General features: G+C 39.1%; 2 protein-coding genes across 3 annotated transcripts; one reads left to right on the top strand and one right to left on the bottom strand.

Annotated features, from left to right (window-relative positions):
* Nucleotides 1–2,188: 2,188 nt before the first annotated feature.
* slc25a35 (solute carrier family 25 member 35) lies at nt 2,189–8,506 on the top strand. Its single transcript, XM_064351606.1, has 5 exons — nt 2,189–2,856; nt 4,482–4,547; nt 4,648–4,800; nt 5,792–5,926; nt 6,161–8,506. The coding sequence occupies exons 1-5, from the start codon at nt 2,485–2,487 to the stop codon at nt 6,329–6,331; spliced, it is 897 nt and encodes a 298-aa protein (XP_064207676.1). The 5' UTR covers nt 2,189–2,484; the 3' UTR covers nt 6,332–8,506.
* A 3,676-nt stretch (nt 8,507–12,182) lies between these two features.
* On the bottom strand, nt 12,183–18,343 carry rangrf (RAN guanine nucleotide release factor). 2 transcript variants are annotated; one of them, XM_064351607.1, is made up of 6 exons: nt 17,990–18,343; nt 17,356–17,478; nt 16,807–16,923; nt 16,206–16,368; nt 14,052–14,146; nt 12,183–13,479 (listed from the first exon to the last, which is right to left on the bottom strand). In XM_064351607.1, exons 2-6 carry the CDS (start codon nt 17,445–17,447, stop codon nt 13,362–13,364), a joined length of 585 nt encoding a protein of 194 aa, XP_064207677.1. In that variant the 5' UTR covers nt 17,448–17,478; nt 17,990–18,343; the 3' UTR covers nt 12,183–13,361. The 2 variants fall into 2 exon arrangements, with proteins under 2 accessions (XP_064207677.1, XP_064207678.1); XM_064351608.1 differs by having other exon boundaries at nt 18,130–18,343.
* Between the last annotated feature and the right edge of the window lie 1,275 nt (nt 18,344–19,618).

Raw genomic sequence — 19,618 nt, 5'->3', positions numbered from 1 at the left:
ATAGACTGCGTTGTTGCTGTTCTCGTTTGTGTTAGTGTTAATCAGTTTAACCTACAGGGTCCAAGTTGAATTATGCGGTTGTTCCCTGCACTTGGAACGATACTTCTCTCTAGGGTTTTCAACACACTTCCTGGTTCCTGGTTATGGTTATACACTTTGTTGTACGTCACTCTGGATAACAGCGTCTGCCAAATGCCTGTAATGTAATGTAATGCAATAGAAACCGGCAGTAGCAATGGGAGTGTTTCACAAACCCCATAATTGGTGGTTACATAGAGCTCTCAATCATCAACTTGTTAGAATCAACCAAAGTCATTTTTTCTTCCATATCAGAATATTGTGGCTGGCTCAAAATAAATGATCAGATCAAAGCACTTCCCATTTTTGGCTTTGTGAAGACTCAATTTCCCATCACTGTCTGACAAACATTTGCAGTACTGAGTTACTAAGAAGTTACCAAAACTGACTTCTTTACCTCAGGCTTACTAGGAATCTTCCATCTGCAGGCATTAAGTGGCTTACCTTGTAACAAACGCAATTCCCAGTATATTGGAAAAACTCCCTTATGATGTAAGGTTCATTACAAGGGGGAAGCCTGGCTTTTTTTCAGGGCCTAATGGTGTTCTTGTCCGGAACACAAGTTGTGTTGCAGAGCTCAGAGCTATCTCACAAAATAAAATCATCCTGTATGCAGGAGTGGTGAAAACAGCAACTAGCAAAACTGAGGTTTCATCTAAAATATTTTAATATTTTTAAGAATCAAAGCCTTTTTTAAGAGTCTCTCTTTACGAGTATATTTTAATTAATGGCAAAGAAAATAAAACAACCAAATCTTCTACAGAATGCACACACACATGCACGCCAAAAACTTTCCTCAAGCCTAAGTCTTTAGTTAGCTTCACACATCTGTTTCCTGCAGCACTACTTTTTAAACACATCCCTGAATCACAGGGATTTTTGGTTTTTAGTAACACACAGAAATTTAAGTGCACAACCTTTGCTCACATTTTTGCATTCAAAGGTCTGTAACCCTTCTCTTTTTTATTTATTTATAAAGAAATCATTTTCAGTTGGACAGGAAGGGGGGCGTATTTGAGGAGTAAGTGAATGTGGAAAACCTGAGAGACGCTTCAGCCCCCCTTCTCAGTGAAATCAGACCAGCTGGAATGTAGGTCACTCCTGTTCAAAGGGGTACTCTGTTTTGCAACTTACCCCATTAAAAATTCTCCTCAGGCCTATGCTTCAAAATTAAGAATTTTTGCATTTCCTATTCAATACATCGGAAACTTCAAATAAAATCACATGAAGTTAAACTTATACACCTATTTTTAGATCACCTGGCAAGTAAAATGTGTCAGCCGAGTTTAGTCTGCACGATAGGCTACTAGCATGCCACGTTTTCTGTCACCACAGGCGATAGGATGGCTGTCAATGTACATTCTTTACGGAAGGATTTGAACTGTTATTCATTCTAAAAATATCTAAAACAATCTCTCTCCATGTTCTTCATGAAGCGACAGCACAGTACCCAGCTGTTTCTGTGGGCTGGGGGACACGCTTCCTTGGAACTGAGCACTCTTTCTTCAACCCCAAAGCCGAACTCATGAATCATGTTGCGAGTTTAGAGAAATGCCCTTTGGGGATAGTCTGACAGCAAGCACCCCTCCCTATTCGAGTACAGCATTATGCCTCTAAATTTCATCTGACTGTAGCCTTCTTTGAAGCTAACTAGCCAACAGTTGCATTGATATGCATTCACTAAACCATTTCAGATTGAATTTAATAATTTACTTATTAACTAATGGATGGATAAACTAATGCAAAAGATGTAGTGATACAGTAATTCATTTATAAATACCAGAATCTACAATACAGTACTGAGGATATGTTTTATATTAATGCTTTCGTGGCTGGATCATTTTATTCTATCGACTATTCAAAACATATCCTACATTTGAAAATAAATTCAAGTTACGACCACGTTTCGTAACATTTTTGTGACATTGTCCTGTTGGAACAGGTTGGCCTATAAACTTCGCAACAAAAGCGCATGCAAACCCCACCCATTATTATTCTCCTCCCGTCCAATCAAATGGAGCACGACAAAGGATGAGCTACACTCAACAATTTGATTGGACAAGTCTGCCGGCTGCAGTGTGGGAGGTGTTCTATTTGACGCTGCACACGCAATTTGTTCGCGCTGACCGTACATGTGTGATGTAAAAAGACTAGGGGACAGCAACGGGACCATAGAGGACATAATTTGAATGAGAAAAAAACCTATTTCGATGAAGTGGAGCTAGATTGAAGTGATGATCGTTATTGCTTGTTGCAGTGTGGATATTTTTCTAGTCCCATTTTCTTGGGGTTGGTGTTCGATGTATGTTCATTCAGATGAAATTAGAATTGGAGAACAGATCGTCCTGTGATAGTTGAATCAGCACATACTGAGAATTAGGTAAGCGTTGTCTGGAAACAGCAGCCATGGATTTCATTCTCAGCGGAACGGCTGCTTGTGGGGCTTGCCTTTTCACGAACCCACTTGAAGTTGTGAAGACTCGTATGCAATTGCAAGGCGAGCTGAAAAGCCGGGGCTCATACCAAGTGTATTATCGCAATGTATTCCATGCCTTCTACACTATTGGTAAAGTTGACGGAATCGCCGGGCTACAGAAGGGGCTGGCCCCGGGGTTACTGTATCAGTTTTTCATGAATGGTGTCCGGCTAGGCTCGTACGCATTCATTGAGTCTTCAGGCTACATCCACACGGACGGAAGAGTCAGTGCAGCCAAGAGTACCGTGGCTGGAGCAGTCGCCGGCGTAGTGGGAGCAGTCATGGGAAGTCCGATCTATTTGGTGAGTAGCTATTAATCCTGCTTGCGAAATTACAGAATTTTTTATACATAACCCCGATTTGCTCTGCCAGGCCTGTATTGCAGCCATCTTCAGCTGTTTGTTTCGGGGCCGAGTTGCCTTACACTTTCTCTTCAGTATTAAACACATTTTCAATTGGATTTAGATCAAGTGACTGACTTGACTGACTAGTCCAGAATTTTCCAGTTTTTGGCTTCAAAAAAATCCTTGCAGTTTGATTGGAATCATTGTCTTGCTGTAGGACGAAGTGCCGTCCAATGAGTTTGATGGCATTTGCTTTAACTTGAACAAATAAGATGCTTCTGTACACTTCATAATCAATTCTGCTGCTATTAGCAGTTACATCAATGAAGACAAGTGAGCCAGTACCTGTAGCAGCCAATCATGCCATACATAACACCCCCACCACCATTTCTTACAGATGAGGGGGGTTCATTGGCTCTTGAGCAGTTCCTTTTGAGCTCCCTTTGCTTTGGCCATCACTCTAATAAAAAGTGAATCTTGGTCTCATCTGTCCAAAAGACCTATTTCCAGAACTCTGCAGGTTCTTTTAAGTACTTCTTAGGAAACTGTATCCTGGCCATCCTGTTCTTGCAGCTAATTAGTGGTTTGTATCTTGCAATCTAGCCTCTGTAGTTCTGTTCATGAAGTCTACCGCAGACAGTAGCCACTGACACATCCATGCCTGCCTCCTGAACCTGGTCTGTTGGACAGGTATTTGGGGGTTTTCTTCATTATGGTGAGAATTCTTCAGTCATCAACTGTAGAGGTCTTCCATAGCTTACCAGGCGCTTTCCATTTACTGAGATCACCAATGCTGTCTTTCTTCTTAATAATGATCCAAACAGTTGATTTTGGTAAGCCTAAGGTTTGGCCTATTTCTCGGACTGTTTTTTTCTTATTGCTCAGCCTTATAATGGCTTACTTGACTTTCACTGGTACAACTGTGGTTCTAATTTAAAACCAACCTCTTGTTGGTAGGGTACTAAAGTGAAGACAAACCAGTAGCCCTAGCTATGGCACATGAATGACTTCACCTTATATTCCACCTCGAAAAGCCACATAAAGGGCCGGTTTCACAAACACAGATTAAGCTCAGTCCTGGACTAAATTGAGTTTTGTATGGATAATCACCATTTAAAATTGAATTTAGGACTAGGCTTAATCTGTGTCCATAAAACTGACCCAAAATGTATTAAATACATACTGTTATTGTTGTGTATAAAAGACACTACATATGTTTTACTTTCAACTGCATATTAAATGTGAAAACTGAGCGAATCAGTTGTATTTAGTTAGAAAATGAAAATATTGACCTGGAATACAGATTGATTTAATGTTGTGCTTTGTCAGGTTTAATGTGCCCCCCAATATTAACATACCGATCTAGCCCAAGCATGTTTTATCAAGGAAAGCAATTAGGCTGTTAACCAAACTAAACTGAATAGGAACTTTTGTAAGCTGCTGTAAAGCTTTAATCCCTTTTTAAGTGTTATTCTTCACTTAAATAAGGTCAGTTTTGGTGTAATGCTATGCTGGAGAAAGAAAGGGAGATGTTACTTCACAGTACTACGAGTGTGTATAAATGGTCTTTCTGTGCTTTACAGGTAAAGACTCACCTTCAGAGCCAGGCCACCTCTTCCATTGCAGTAGGACACCAGTACAAACACCGGGTAAGGGTTTTTTCTTCTTCTGTCTCCTATAAGATAATAGCTGATAAATTAATCAGCCTTTCTCTCTCACACATTAAAACCCCGTCCATTCCCGCCATAGGGGATGTTCCACGCCTTCGCGGGCATCCACCGGGAGCACGGCATTCTGGGGCTGTGGAGGGGTTCGAGTGCAGCAGTGCCCAGGGTCAGCGTGGGGTCAGCCGCCCAGCTCTGTACCTTCTCTTCTTCCAAAGAATTAATCACTGACCTGCAGGTAAGGGAGAGACAGGATGTGGGATGGTTTTGACACATTGGTTTTGAGATGCTCAAAACTAGTTTTTAAAAGAAAAACTTTTTACTTTTAAAAGTGTTTTATTTGCTTTATATTAAACGAAGGGCGCGGTGGAATAGCAACCTGTTTGCATACTATACTATGTGTCAACCAAAACCAACGAACAACCAACGCATTTATGCCTGCATGGAAAATACATTACAATTCATTTGGGAAGCAGATGTTTTAAAGCAGTTTCTGGGATGGTAAACTATTGGGTGCAGCCTCCATCTAATGTCAGGGCCATTTGCTTGCTCACTGAAAGAAGATATTAGTGTGTATAGTGTCCTTTCCCCAGCAGTTTAACAACTTAATGCTTTCAGGCCTCCCTGTGTCAGCAAAACCTCTTGGTCTGTACAGTTTAAGGTTAACGTAGGATCAATGGTTAAAGCCAGAAAGCTTCTCTCCTGCATGGGAGACTGGCTTCCACACAAAGTGCAAAGAACCATCATACTGATTTACCTTATCAACCAGAACCCAATGATGGTCCGACCACAGCCCCCTACATTTCTAAGCAGTGCACATGTTTGACTGTACCTGCTGCAAAGCTGCCATTCTACTAATTAGATGCATGACAAAATGAACTGGTCATTGGGTGAATACAGGCGCCAGCCAATGGTGATCTTTCCAGAAAAAAAAAAGATTTTTGGATGCCCGCCAACATGCCTTAAGGAGGATCTAGAACCGGTGGCACAACGTTGAGGCAACAAGATTAATATTCAGCGACTCTGTTCTCCTGTAAAAGGCCTGAGGCAATAGACACTCCTACCTGTGGAGCCTGCCTTTCTCCTGTCTGTTTGGAGGCTTTCAGCCAGGCACAGTCACTGCTGTGACAGAGGGAGAGGAAAACTGATTCAGGGTTTGCGCACAACATACTTGAAGGGTGACTGGTGTGGGATTCCCGGTCAGCTCAGGAGCACCTCCATCTTCGCAGGTGTTTGCAGAGGGCAGCTGGCTTATAGCGCTGAGCGCTGGAATGATGAGCAGTGTGGTGGTGGTGCTGGCTATGACGCCCTTCGACGTGGTCAGCACGCGTCTGTACAACCAGCCGGTGGATCAGCTGGGCCAGGTAATTCTTTGTAAAAAACCCTAAAATCTCTTCATTGTCTCGGGGGGAGGGGGGGAATTATGTTTTTGAATAGCTGACGTTACCTTGATTTTGTGTGAATGGTTAGAAATTGGACGGGGGTGGCAGGGCTGGGGACAGAGGGGTTAATTAATACAGCTCCTCTAACGGGCGCACACACCACGCACATACTCGCATGCATCTCCCTTTGGCTGACTGTGTTACTTGTATCCACAGGGGAAGATTTATAGGGGATTTTCAGACTGCTTCTCCAAGACCCTGAAGAAAGAAGGATTGACTGGGCTATATAAGGGCATTGGGGCCTCCTACTTTCGTTTGGGGCCCCACACCATCCTGTCTTTACTGTTTTGGAATGAGCTGCGCAAGCTCTACCAGCCTTACAGGTAGCACAGACATGCAAAACTGCTCAGATTGGAATGCAAGCTATTTTCCAAGGCCCATGTTGAAAATCCAGAATATCAAGTATGAGGATAAAAAAATAATGGTTAAGATAATCAACCAATCATGCCCTCAAAGACTGGAGTTTTGTACAAAATCTTTAGAGTTTTATATTTGGCTAGCTTAACAGAAACTAGAAACTTGGAACTTTCAGGATTAAAAAAAAATATTATTTGGTTTATGTTTTTTTCTCATCCTTTTTTAATTGGCTCACCACCACCCTCCCTTGATGGAGGAGTTTTATTTATATAATGACAATATTTTGCATATACTGTATGTACGTATCAAAGGGGTGAAGCTGCTGCTCAGAACATCAAGATATCAACATTTACAGTCAACAAAAAAAAACAGAAACACTATTGTCTTTTTATGGAGCCCAACAACAAGGGTTTCCGTAAACAATGTTTTTTGTTTTTGACTGGTTCAGACAGTGCAATGAAGTTTATTTTAGATATTTATAGAAGCTTCTGATGACCTGCCAGATTTAAAATGGCTGATATATGGGGCTATTGGTGATTTTTTTTACAGGACTTTCAGAAATCAGCATTTTTTAATTGCAGCCCATTACATTTTGTGTTTTACAATTTTATTAGTGTGTAAAAAAGCTGACATTTTAATTGTTTATTATTATTATTATTATTATTATTATTATAATAATAATAATAATAATAATAATAATTTATTAATAGAATTTATAAAATTGACAGTCAAACACACTCCACTAATATTTGCTGTTTATCTCTGCAACCGATGTAGCTCCTGCTTTATTGCTCAATAGCTCGACATTTTCTGGAAATAGGAAACACTTACTCAGTAATGTTACCACAACTCTCTGGTTCTTGGAAATTGAATGCTTGTGCCACTTGAGAATTCAGAATAAACTACTTGTATGATATAAATATGTATATTTATACTTCATAACTGTGAACTAAATTGAATCACTTAAACTGAAATAATGTTTAAAAACTCCAAAAAATGAACTAAGATATAATTGTAAGCCATGGAGTGTAGCTGTTAGAGCTCTTACATGACACCTTTGATATACAACAGAGGTAATAAAATGGGGATGACAGCTGTCGTTTCTCTAATCAAAAACAGTTATACATGAGAAAAGTCACTATCACAGCTAAAGGATTAAAATATGAAGGACTAATTCTATTTAACTGAAAATATTCTGATTGTACAGGGGTTTCCGAGTGAATCAAACATTTTTTCCCTCAAAAATGTGCAGTATTGGCTGTTTCCAGTTGTTTCCTTGACTTCACTGCGTTGTCCTTTCCAAATTCCTTGTTGTGCTCCCTGGTATCCTCTGGGGAATTAAAACCAGGGATGATAAAACATAGATCTTGGAGCATGCATTGGACGAGATTCAGGAATACACCTTGGACAGGCTGCTGATCTATCATAGGGCACACACACCATTCACTCACACACTCATACCTATGGGCAATTTAGAGTTTTCAGTTAGCCACCTGCATGTCTTTGTACTGTGGGACGAAACCGGAGTACCCAGAGGAAACCCACGCAGACATGAGGAGAACATGAAAATTCCACACAGAAAGGCCCCAGTCAGAATTTGAACCCAGTGCTACCCACTGCACAGCTGTCTTATCCCTATTTTATTATTCCTTTGCAATCTATGTACAACAGAGATACTTTTCTGCAGTTTATACCAATTGAGCCACAATGAAAAGTGATTTCCTCTGGTCACAATATTATTTACGTTACTGTTCAGGTAAAATATTTATATGCTATAAATATTTATTTTATTATTAAATAGAGATTGCCCACAAATGCAAAATTACTTAAAATAATTAAAATGATTATCACAAAAGACATAATTTATTATTAAAATATTAATACATTTAATAAAAATATATTTAAAATTCTGAAATAAGGTAGTTCAAAAATATTTGAGTCTTTACAATTTTAAACTCAAATCAGTCAGAATGAATCCTACCGTAAATGACACTCCAGAATGTTTGGCCTCATGTTATATATTTAAACTAAATCTTCTTTTCTAAATAAAGAGCTTCTAGTATAGCTAGACGTCCCTGGTGCTAAGAAGTATGTGTAAAATCATTTGATTTGTATTCTTGCATTTAATAAATTTATCTTATTTGATTTGATCACAGCTTTTTATTTCACTACGCTTCAACTTCACTCAGATATTTGACATCAACATCCACAGTTACTTTTCATATTATTTGTGAAAGTAACTATTTTTACTATTATTATTACTTTACCTGTACTGTTGGCAACATTTTCACATATCATTTTTAGAACTGTTTATTCCAGGTCTTATATTGATGATGAACTGCAACGCATTTTTCCCTTGTTAGTATTTCCAGATGTTACAGAAGGCATACTTGTACTATGAACACGTATTTCAAGGAACTGCCATGCAGTATTAATTGGCTTATTGCATTGTATTTTTTTGAGAACAGTTCAGAAAGAAAGGGATGATTCAAGAATGAAGTATTAAGAGACCACTCATTTATCTGTGTAACTGTACATTATTTCAATTCTTTTTAACCATGTATCTTTGCTGTACTTTTAACTTGTTTTGACTTGTTGACATGCAAAAATCATGATCATTCCAATAATGTTTTTGGAACAACTTCAAATTGTACAAAATGTATTCCAGAGAAGGCTAGGTCTGACCTGTATTCTCAAAGCAGCCACCATTTTCTGTTAAACATCCAATGAAGTAGGTTAAATTTTGAACTAAACGAGTCACTCATCAGTCACGAAATGAGGGTGGTGACTTTCACTAAAAGTGAAAATATTTCAAAGCATTGTATCCATTGCCTTACCCCCTCCAAATGATTTACACAAATGTATGCCTGCACATTACTTAAAACAAATAGCTAATTTTTTTTACTTTTAAGCTTAAATGGGTTTTACAAGTGTTACTATTATGTACACCAAAATGGAATATAGTTTTGATTTAAAACAATTAATAATAAATGAATAATTAATGTTTTTGTTCTTGGAACAGAGTTTATTTTATTGCTTATTTATTTTATGCCTCACTAAGAATGCATGAGTTGGATACACATTCCTTAAGTGTAAACATTAGTTGGATCATATGACCAAACTGTACTTCTCTGAAGCAAAAGGGTAGATCGTGCAGGTTAGCATATGAGTGGGAGAAGTTCATCTATGAAGTCCAGTGTTGTGACCAAATTTTGCCAGTATGCCACATATCTGGCAAACCATGGGTAGAATCAGTAATAGGTTTATCAACCTAAACATGCCCGACTCATTTAATTATTTGCTCTGATAGATTTACCGTTACATTTCTGTAACCATTCATTATATCTTTACTATTACACAGGGGTTCAGGCCTTGTTTGGCCTAATGTTCCTTTCTGTGTCCTCTATGAAGCATCTTTGTGTCAATATCTCTGTAAAAAAAGGTGCTGTACAAATAAAATTGAATTGAACTGAATTAAATAGTCAAAGCTGTTACTGAACTTGTATCCATATCAACTTAAGTATACCAACTGTTAGTTTTATAATGCATAAAATAAATTACTTAAGGGGGCGAATGTTGGGGTGTATGAACATTATACCTAGTCAGGTCCAGAAATACTGGCATCCTTCTTATCACTGGAATTTGGGGGGGGGAGTGTCAGAAAATTTGACAGCTCCTATCTTAATGAAGAGTTGAAGTTTATTAGAAGTATACAAGCAATAACAGCAAGGTAGTGATATGATCTAGCAAAACCTTCACACACAACTGTCTCAATGGGTTCAGAGTCAATCAAATGCCATTATCAGGACTGAATGGCTTTAAATACCCTTTTTTTAGACATTGGTTTCTGAGGTGGGGAACAGAAATGTATATTCAAAATAATGCGATTTGATTTCAGAAAGCCAGTATCTGGCCTCTCTCAATAGGTCTGCCTATCAATATGGGGTCTGATATTCCTGTATCCTGAGGCCTAGCTAGGAAGCAGTCTATTGTAGTGTTAATCAAATCTCCTTGTTTAGAGTGGTTCTTGATCACCCACTCGCAATCACTATTCTATAACTGAGTACTATGCTGATCAGTGGTGACAAGTCCTTATAACCTGCATTGTTCTTATGATAAGTTGACCGAAACTATCTGGGCGGTAGACATGGTAGATTTGCCAGGGTTTGAGACTTGAATAGATAATCCTACCAAAGGTGTAAAATAAACCACATTATAATAAACCACATATATACCTTACACAAAAAACATATGGGAATACTTTACTTTTTTCCTTATAAAATAATTCTTTAATAAACTTAAATATTCATTTTCATTGACAGTTATACTATAGATGTTTTCCCCCCAGAAACACAAGAGAAAATATTATTGGGGCCCTAAAGATTATTTCAAATACAATCACAAGTTACATATCCAATAAACTGCTACATTACATTACATTACAGGCATTTAGCAGACGCTCTTATCCAGAGCGACGTACAACAAGTGCATTAGTTCAAGGTGCAGAGGTGCAAAAGAAACACACTAGAGTGAAGTAAAGATCGTAGTGACAGAAGTGACCACATAGATCAGGACTCCAACCCTGTAGAGTAACCTGTTCAGCAAACAACAATCCTGCCAAGTACAAACTATCACTGAAATCACATTTGCCTAATCAGAATCAGACAAAAACAATCCTGCCAAATAAAAACTAACGTAATCGTATTAGCCTAACTACGTACATTAGTTCACATATAGTGCTACATATGTTCACCTCCATAGCAACAAGCTATTTTTGAAGGGTTGCACAAAGAAAGCTCTTACTGAGATTAACAAAATCAGGCATTTTGGAAATCAAAATTAAACTTTTTGGCTGTGTACACAGTTGTGCCAACTGAACAGTTGTTTGAACAGTTTGTTCAAAAGAGGGATGCATATAAACACCTACCTTCAAATATGGTGGTAGATCACTGATGGTCTTCTTTCCTTCCAGTCACCCAGGGGCTAATTTTCAGATCAAGGGCATAATGAATTCCACCCAGTAACAGGGCACCTAAGCCAAAAAAAATCTTAGCCTTTTTTAAGGGGGGATTTATTTTGAATGAATTTGAAATGTGTGTTATTTTGATCGTTGTGATTTAATCATTAAGAGAAAATTACCATATCAGTAATGGTGTTATTTGTTTTCTACATTTTGTATCTTTATCAAGGGTGCCTATAATCCTGGATATAATTTACATGTTGTAAATTATAGACAAATAATTCATTTTAAAATCTAAAGGAATAATATGGCACACTGTGAAAGATCAGCAGTATAAACATGTGATGGGAGGTTTACAACCAGCTGCACATACTGTACCTAGTTTATTACAGAAACAATGGCCCATAGTGGCATATAACTTTGTGAAGCACACAGCTTTGTGCGTTCTCCCACATTTGGAAGTTAATACTCTCATCATTCTTTTCTGCATGGGGGGTGTCTTTCAAGATTACACTGCTGTGTCCACAGAGCAAGAGGACTGTCACAGTGATTTGAGGGGCATGAAACTGGTGTCATGTCACAGCTTTCTCAGTCGCCAGATCTGATGCCCCAGGCCAGTGGTAACCAGTCCTGTTCCTGGAGTTTTGCCATCCAGCCGATTTTCATTTCAACCATAATTTTGCACACCTGACTACTAATTAGCAGCTCAACAAGATATCAAACTGTTGAATGAGGTGTGTCAGGACAATAGATCTCCAGCAACAGGGTTTGTTACCACTGCCACTGAGTTGACTGACTTGCTTTCTGTGTGGTGTTGAATTTCTCCAAGACTCCCAGACAATGGCAGACTTTATGCAATGATTAAGTTAAAAAGATAAATTATTTTTCCTTTATTTCAAATTCTGGGATGTACAATCTTACTAGAAAAGGGCCACTGTGGGCACAGGCTTTTGCTGTAGCCTAGCGCTAAAAGACCAAATTCAACGAAACAATGAAGACCGTGATTAGTTGTTCAGTTGAATCAGATGTTCACACATTTCTCAGATTACACTGGACACCCCCACTCAGAAAGAACACTTTTCATTCATTGGATCCGTTTCTTTCCAACACAATGGCACAATTGAACGGACAGAGAGCACTGCATTAGCCAAGCAGCCACAAGCAATACACACAGACCTTATCTTCAGTTTTCATACGAGTGACCCACCCGTACCACACTGTACATGGTGTAACACATCGAAATTAAACACTACCAGTAAAAGTGTGACTGGAATAAAAGAGCTTGGACTCACAGCATCAGTCGCTTATCTTGATAGGTCTCACACACACACACGCATTGCATGAGAGGGACTTTATCAAATCAAACTACAGCTGGTCACCTGACAATGATATACAATGTTTGTGTACAAAGGAATGCCCCCCAATCAACACACGGGTGGCACTGACCGTAACTCTCAGTTCAGTCTGTACTTTTCAGTTTGTAAAGGATGTCAGTAGTCTGGGCTGTGAGCATGTAGCTGCAGGGTTTATAAAATAGGGGTGAAACAGTTGTAATATTATAAAATAGGGGCAAAACAGTTGTAATATCACCTTAGTGGATGAAAACAGAGGAGCTCTATAGAAAGGAAGTATGTCGGTAGCACACAATAATACACTCCCGACTATGATTTCTGCTTACAGTACATTACATGTATTTCGCAGACGCTCTTATATAGAGCGACTTACACAACTTTTTACATAGCATAGCATCCATGTATACAGCTTGATACATACTGAAGCAATGCAGGTTAAGTACCTTGCTCAAGGGTACGGCAGTGTCAAACCCGCTTATCAAACCTGTGACCTTTAAGCTACAAGTCCTTACCTATTATACTACACTGCCACCCACTGCCAGAAAGTATCCTCCAATCACCATCACTATTGTTCTATTTATTGTTAGCAACACGTTCTGTGATTGGTGGAGCTCTTCTCTATTTTCTAACATGAAGGTGAAGTCACAACTATTATATCCCTACTTCACGATCACAGGTTGATTGTCTCCTATCCAAACACGCCAGCGTCCAGGAGCCGGAGGGACTGCAGCAACTGTAGGAAGTCCTGCACCGTCCAGGGGGCTGCGATTACCACACCGTCCCCTGCTGCACTGCTGCTGAGAGGACTGGGAGAGACAGAGACCTCCATCACACACCCAACCCAGGGATGTGAACGGCTTCACAATTTTCCTGATTAAAATGAACCAACAAAAAAATTGGGAAAGCCCTCAATCCTGCCTGAAGAAGAGATTATGGCCTCGAAACGCGTTGTGGTGTCAGCACATACAGTGTACAGCAGTGCAGTTAGCCTTTCTTGCTCCTACGGCTATTTACTTGTTTCGTGCGGTTTAAGCCCAATAAATGTATTTCTTCAGCACTCAAGGGTTTTCCCAGTTTTTTTGTTGATTAGTTTTGATTGCCATTTAGGGAAATCTTGACTTTACTCCACTTCCTTATATAACTTTGATTAAACCAACAGCTGATTACAGGAAAGAGTGTTTGGCACTAAAACAAAATACTTGTGGGCCCAACCCATTTAGGGTTAGGGATTCAACCAATCACCTTATGCTCTTCAGTCAAAATACTGATTAGTTGAATTCGGTGTTGTAGTGCTGGGTAACAACAAAAGACTCCAGCCACACCAGCCCTTCTCAGATAAGATAGGAGACCCTTGACGTAGACCATTGGTTAAACTTACCTAATGCTTGAAGGGTCATTGAAGGTCACCAGAATGTCGGTAGAGAACTGTGGCAGGCGGAGAAGTCCCAGGTGGATATTTACTGTGTTTTTAGCCTGGGGGGGGGGTAAAATGGGAATACTGTAATAAAGCTGAGTAAACCATTCATTATTCAGACTGGCTAAAATGGTGTCCAGGAGACACAGGGGCAAAGAGAAGTACTTTTGGAAAGGAAGGATTGTGGTGAAAGGAATAAGATTTCAGGAAGTGGTGTCCTATCCAATAGGTTTACCACAATAGGAGGATTAAATGAAGGAAATTTTCCCCTCATTTGTCAAACTAAGGATACATTGTGCGGACTGAAAGGTAGCTGGGAAAACTAGTGACAAGGTAACTAGCTCGCTCCATCTTTTATTTGGTTACCTTTCTGTCCAAATGATTTATCCTTAGTTTGGCAAACATAAAAACTTTCCTCCTGGGAGGAGGAATATTTTAAAGGTGCAGTGCGTAGAATTGTGGCATCTAGCGAAATTGACTTGGCAGAAATGGAATATAATATTCATATGTATGTTTTAATTAGTGTATAATCCCATGAAAATAAGAATCGTTGTGTTTTTGTTAACTTAGAATGAGCTCTTTATATCTCCATAGGGAGTGGGTCCTCTTCCACAGAGGCCGCCATTGTTGTACCGCCATGTTTCTACAGTAGCCCAGAACGGACAAACGTCTCTAGAGAGGGCCTTTCGCGTTTTTTTTTCTTCACGTTTTTAATTTTGGTGAGTGACGCGAATGCACCGGTTGGAAGACAAAGAAGATGAAAGAAGAGACTGAGTGGTCATATATTGTCTTGGACAATCCGTTTGTGAAATATACGCGCATTTGTGATGCCTGGGTACCTTCCAAAATAGCTGTGCGTAATACCACACGTGTTGTTTACGGCTTTGTTGCCCTTTTAAGTACAGTCTGGCTTGATTGACAATCCACTTATTCAGTAGGTAAGTATAAGCTTTCTAACGATGTATAACATGTATAATTTTGCTTTTGGAATAGCATTTTATTGGTCAGCATAATCGAAAGTTTTATCATCATCACATTCACTTACGCATTCACTCTGGTAGCAGTAAAAGATACTGCACCTAACGAAACACTGTCAACGATTTTTCATAATTTCTTGGAAAATGCTATTATTATTGGGGACTTCTGGGCATAGTTAAGCCATATGTTTGCTGATAGACCTAGCTGACATTGTTTTCTGGTGTAAGACAGAAGCAGATAGAAATATATCATTGATTTACTGTCTCTGTCTCTATCTATTGAAAACAGATAAGATTTCATCATTGCTATGTAAGTATTACTACTCAAAATATTTCGGCTATATATGTTTTTTTTAAATTGAGTGCCTTTAAATAGGTTAGTGGTATTTTATAATGAGGATATGTCACACTGTAATGTAAGTGTTAGTTAGTAGTGTAATAGTTTTTGTGACGCATCATGTCTTTCTATGATTTACCATGCAAAGCAGCTAATGTTAGCAATAAAACGCTACCACAATGCAGAACAATTAACATTCATAATCGCTATCTACTTGTAAGCTATGACCTATAGTTTTACAGACTAAATAACTAAATACAATTTCTAAATCTATCAAGGAACATCACTTGACACTTGGCTACTCAATGCTGTTGTAGACGATTACATAATTTTTGGAACTTACAGGCCACCGTAGCTTCTCCTACGTCATTGGACAGGGAGGGGTGAGGGGAGGTGAGGGGGGGGTATTCAGTTAGTTGCAATCTGCAACCTCACCGCTAGATGCCACTAAATCCTACACACTATATCTTTAATTCTTAAATTGTGGCAAACCTATTGGATAGGTCACCCCTTCCTGAAATCTATCCCATCTAGACACAGCCTGGTACGGGGCTGTACAGAGATGAGGTGAACAGGAAAATTAGATTGAAGTCTGCCCCCGCCCGATCAACTGTGATACAGCCACCCACATGATATCTGGATGGGCCAAGTGCAGACAGAGGAAGGTCTGCAAACTTGCAAACTGCTTGCGAACAGTCCACGCTGGGGGCTAGTACACACTGCGCTGTACAAACTCAAAACACTATGTCTTTTTGTTTGTCTCCGCTTCGTTTTGAGTATACTGGCACCTTTAGACAGACTGACCTCTTCGTTGAATTTGGATACGCGCTGTGTGCCGGTTAGGAGAAAAGCACAGCTGCACTCCTGCAGGGAAAGCTGAGATTTGCTGAGGGGCTCCACATGAACCACCTCTGAGGACCCTGGACTCGATGCCTCATTGCTGCCGGCCAAGTCTTCGAAGTGGTACCTGGGAGACAGAATGAGGTGTTGAACCACAAAACTTCCTCTGGGGTCTCTGGTGAGACCAACAAGTGAATACAGCAACAATATGTTTGTTATTAAATTCAATACTGTTTATAATCCCTTAACACCTTTCTTACCTTACAAATCTGGTTCATGAATTTTTTTTAGATTTTAGAAGTCTGGGCTTGGGCACATTTCATAAGCCAGGTCAAAATAAATCAGAATAAGGTGCTACCTTTTTGGTACAAGAAAGCCAAAAGAGAAATATTTCATAGCAGACAAATGGTAGATCTCCAATTAGCTTTTATAAATTTGTTTTATTTTACTCCTGCAAAGACACACCTATCCATCTCTGACTGTGACCTCAGCAGTACCACATACATACGCACACGCACCTCATATAAAGTACCATGATAATCTCTGTTGTTCCTATCCCATGTACCTGGCAGCTTCAATGTCCTGCACATGAGCCTGGTACTCCAGCAGATCCACCATGATGCTTTGATCTGTCTGCTTATGGACAAACACTTCCTGGTTGTCTGGGATCTCCCTCACCTCACTATTGCCTCACAGTGCAGTCAGAGAAACAGAGGAAAAGACAACTTTATTAAAATATGCACTTTTTGAATAAATTACATATTCCGCCACATATTTTGATATCTCTGCTTTACAGTATTATCATCAAAGTTTCCATCCAAAGACCCTGTCTGAACATGTCCAATACCAAAATGTTTGTCAGAATATTTAATTTATTCTGAATATTTATGTTTACCATTGGGGATTTCAATCCCAGGACACACACACCACATAAAAGGAGACCTATACTAAATGTGGTGGGGACGGAAAATACAGAGATTGTAAAAATCACTCGTCAATATAACAGATTTTTTAATGTGATCTACTCCATAGTGAGGAGGACAAAGAGACAGCGTTTTGTACAAATTCAGTGCTTGCAATTTAACTTCGGCGCTTGAAAAAAAGAATCAATCACCTGATGTCGCTAGCACTGTGCGGAACGACAGCAGACAGTGCACCCCCGAATAGAGGTCGGGCTTCAGTTCCGTTATCGCTGATGCTCTGCATCTTGTGCGAACAGCAGGAATTACGACTTGCCCTGGCACAACATGGGAGAAATAAAACACTATATTAAATTATAAAAGCAATAAACGTTTTACTTTTAGTACTGCCGAGCCAGTCTTATTAATATGCCTATTAAGTTTTCCATATTACAGCACTGAGTGTTAACTTTAGGCCTCGGTGTCTCCTTATCATCAGCGCTCAGTCTCCACGCATGACTAGTGAGACCCTCGGAAATGGACACGTAGAAATTACATTAATTCTATTTAGCGCTTATTTTTGCGCCGTCATACCTATAGACATATATACGTCCATAGTCATACTGCGCAATATTCTCATAATGGTAGGGTGGTTATGACAGCAAGTTAGCCAGCCAATACAAATTTCTGAAGCGCATAGCAACATGGAGCCACTTGACTTCGTTTGCTAACTTGCGATGGCTAAAGCTAGCTAGCCAGCCCACGCAGTGGCATGCAATACTTTTTTTTCTTACACGTTTTTTAGAAATAACGTATAAGAAAATATCCTTAGTGGCCGACGTCACTCACCTCTATCCTGTGACAATGTACACTTAAATCACGAATATTCACAAACTACCCGGCTATCTGAATTACTGTCACCTAGAAGAGCGCGCGTCCAACTTAATTCTTCTCTTAAGAATGAAACTAGGGGTAGAGAATCGACTCACAAGGTTCGAATCAGTGTCAGTGTCGATGCAGGAATGCTTTCAATGTAGGGCTACGGTCCAGTACATTAATAGATGCAGGAATGATTTCAATGTAGGGCTACGGTCCAGTACATTAATAAATGCTATCGTGCAGTTATTGACTTATATGTGCAATGGTGAGCACTACAACTGTGCTAGGCAGACGAGAATCTGCAAGCTCCCAACATGTAGCTTCCGACTTTAGTGCTGCAGTAACCGGAAGAATTCCGCCCCTAAAGGCTGGACCCAGTATGACTTCAGCACGATTTCCCCTTTGGGATTGAATCATAACTGGGCAGTTTTTGATGCCTAATATAAATATTTCCTCTCATATTCTGATACTCAGTCTGCAATCATAATTTTATTCGGATACCGTTTTAAATGTACTTTTTGGTATTTTCATTGCCAAGATAAAAAACATTCTTAATGTTCCATCTTTCAACACAAATGTCTGCTTAGCTGACATCACCTCTCAGTTTCACTGTGTGCATGATATAGGTGTTTGTGTACCAGAAAGTCTAAGTATGTGAGAAGCAAAGATACCTGCACCAGGAACTTGAAGCTATGTTCTGGCTTTGACTAATATTTTTATGGACATTTCCACAATGAAATTCCAGTGGATATAGAAATATACAAACGTTTTATGCCTATCAACCGTGTCAAAGAAATGTCAAATAACCTATGATGCTGATGTTGTTGATTACAGTGGTGAATACGGTAAAGAGAAACCTATTGTTGAAATGGTTCTTGTTAATGAAATAATTTTTTTAAATTTTTTTAATTTTTATTTTTTTAATGGAGCACTTTTTAACAAGGAATACCCCATTGTGATCTACATTGTTTCACATATTAACAATATGCAGGGGTGCAAATAAAAGGTTAATCATACTTTCTAGTTAACTTTACACAGATACAAATTGAAGCCTGCTAAATGAAAATAAATAAATGCAAATCTGCATAAAATGCAAACAGGTATTCAACAACTATGTTTAACAGATTCCAATTTTTGAGTGGACACTTATCATAATTGCAGTGCTATGAACATTCCACAAAGTAATTCCAGAATTGTACTGTGATGGTAATACTGAATTCCAAAATTCTTTTAATAATGTATTGGACTCTGTATTCAAAAGAGGTTAATCTCAATTCCAAGAAAGTGCTCTCTGACGCATGCTTTATGAATAGGGTTGAGCTGACCATGGTGCTAAAACAATCCCATGTTCATAGTGTCTTGAGGTAGTAGAGCTGATCTAGGATCAGTTCTGCATTCATAATCTGTTTGAGTTAGATCAGCATATTTTGAATACCGGCAGTGATTTTGGATAAGTTTTGCCTTTTTATGACAATGACCCAGTGCGGATCAAAACATAGATGATGTTTTTTGTTGTGAATAATAAACCATTTATTTAGAAAGCAGCAATTGTGCTGTGATTCCCTTCTCAAGTATGATAGATAACAACATTATTATGTT

The sequence above is a fragment of the Anguilla rostrata genome, chromosome 9, assembly GCF_018555375.3.
Source record: "Anguilla rostrata isolate EN2019 chromosome 9, ASM1855537v3, whole genome shotgun sequence".
NCBI lineage: Eukaryota > Metazoa > Chordata > Actinopteri > Anguilliformes > Anguillidae > Anguilla > Anguilla rostrata.
This window is presented reverse-complemented; position numbering and strand designations above follow the sequence as displayed.

Bases quoted from the DNA above. Each gene is read 5' to 3' on its own strand.
- slc25a35 (XM_064351606.1), top strand. From the start codon at position 2,485: ATGGATTTCATTCTCAGCGGAACGGCTGCTTGTGGGGCTTGCCTTTTC. The intron at 4,548-4,647 runs GTAAGGGTTTTT...TTCCCGCCATAG, and splicing joins GACACCAGTACAAACACCGG to GGGATGTTCCACGCCTTCGC. The intron at 4,801-5,791 runs GTAAGGGAGAGA...CCATCTTCGCAG, and splicing joins AATTAATCACTGACCTGCAG to GTGTTTGCAGAGGGCAGCTG.
- rangrf (XM_064351607.1), bottom strand. From the start codon at position 17,447: ATGCAGAGCATCAGCGATAACGGAACTGAAGCCCGACCTCTATTCGGG. The intron at 16,924-17,355 runs GTGATTGATTCT...GTGAGGCAATAG, and splicing joins CACAGTGCTAGCGACATCAG to TGAGGTGAGGGAGATCCCAG. The intron at 13,480-14,051 runs GTAAGTTTAACC...TGTCTCTCCCAG, and splicing joins AATGACCCTTCAAGCATTAG to TCCTCTCAGCAGCAGTGCAG.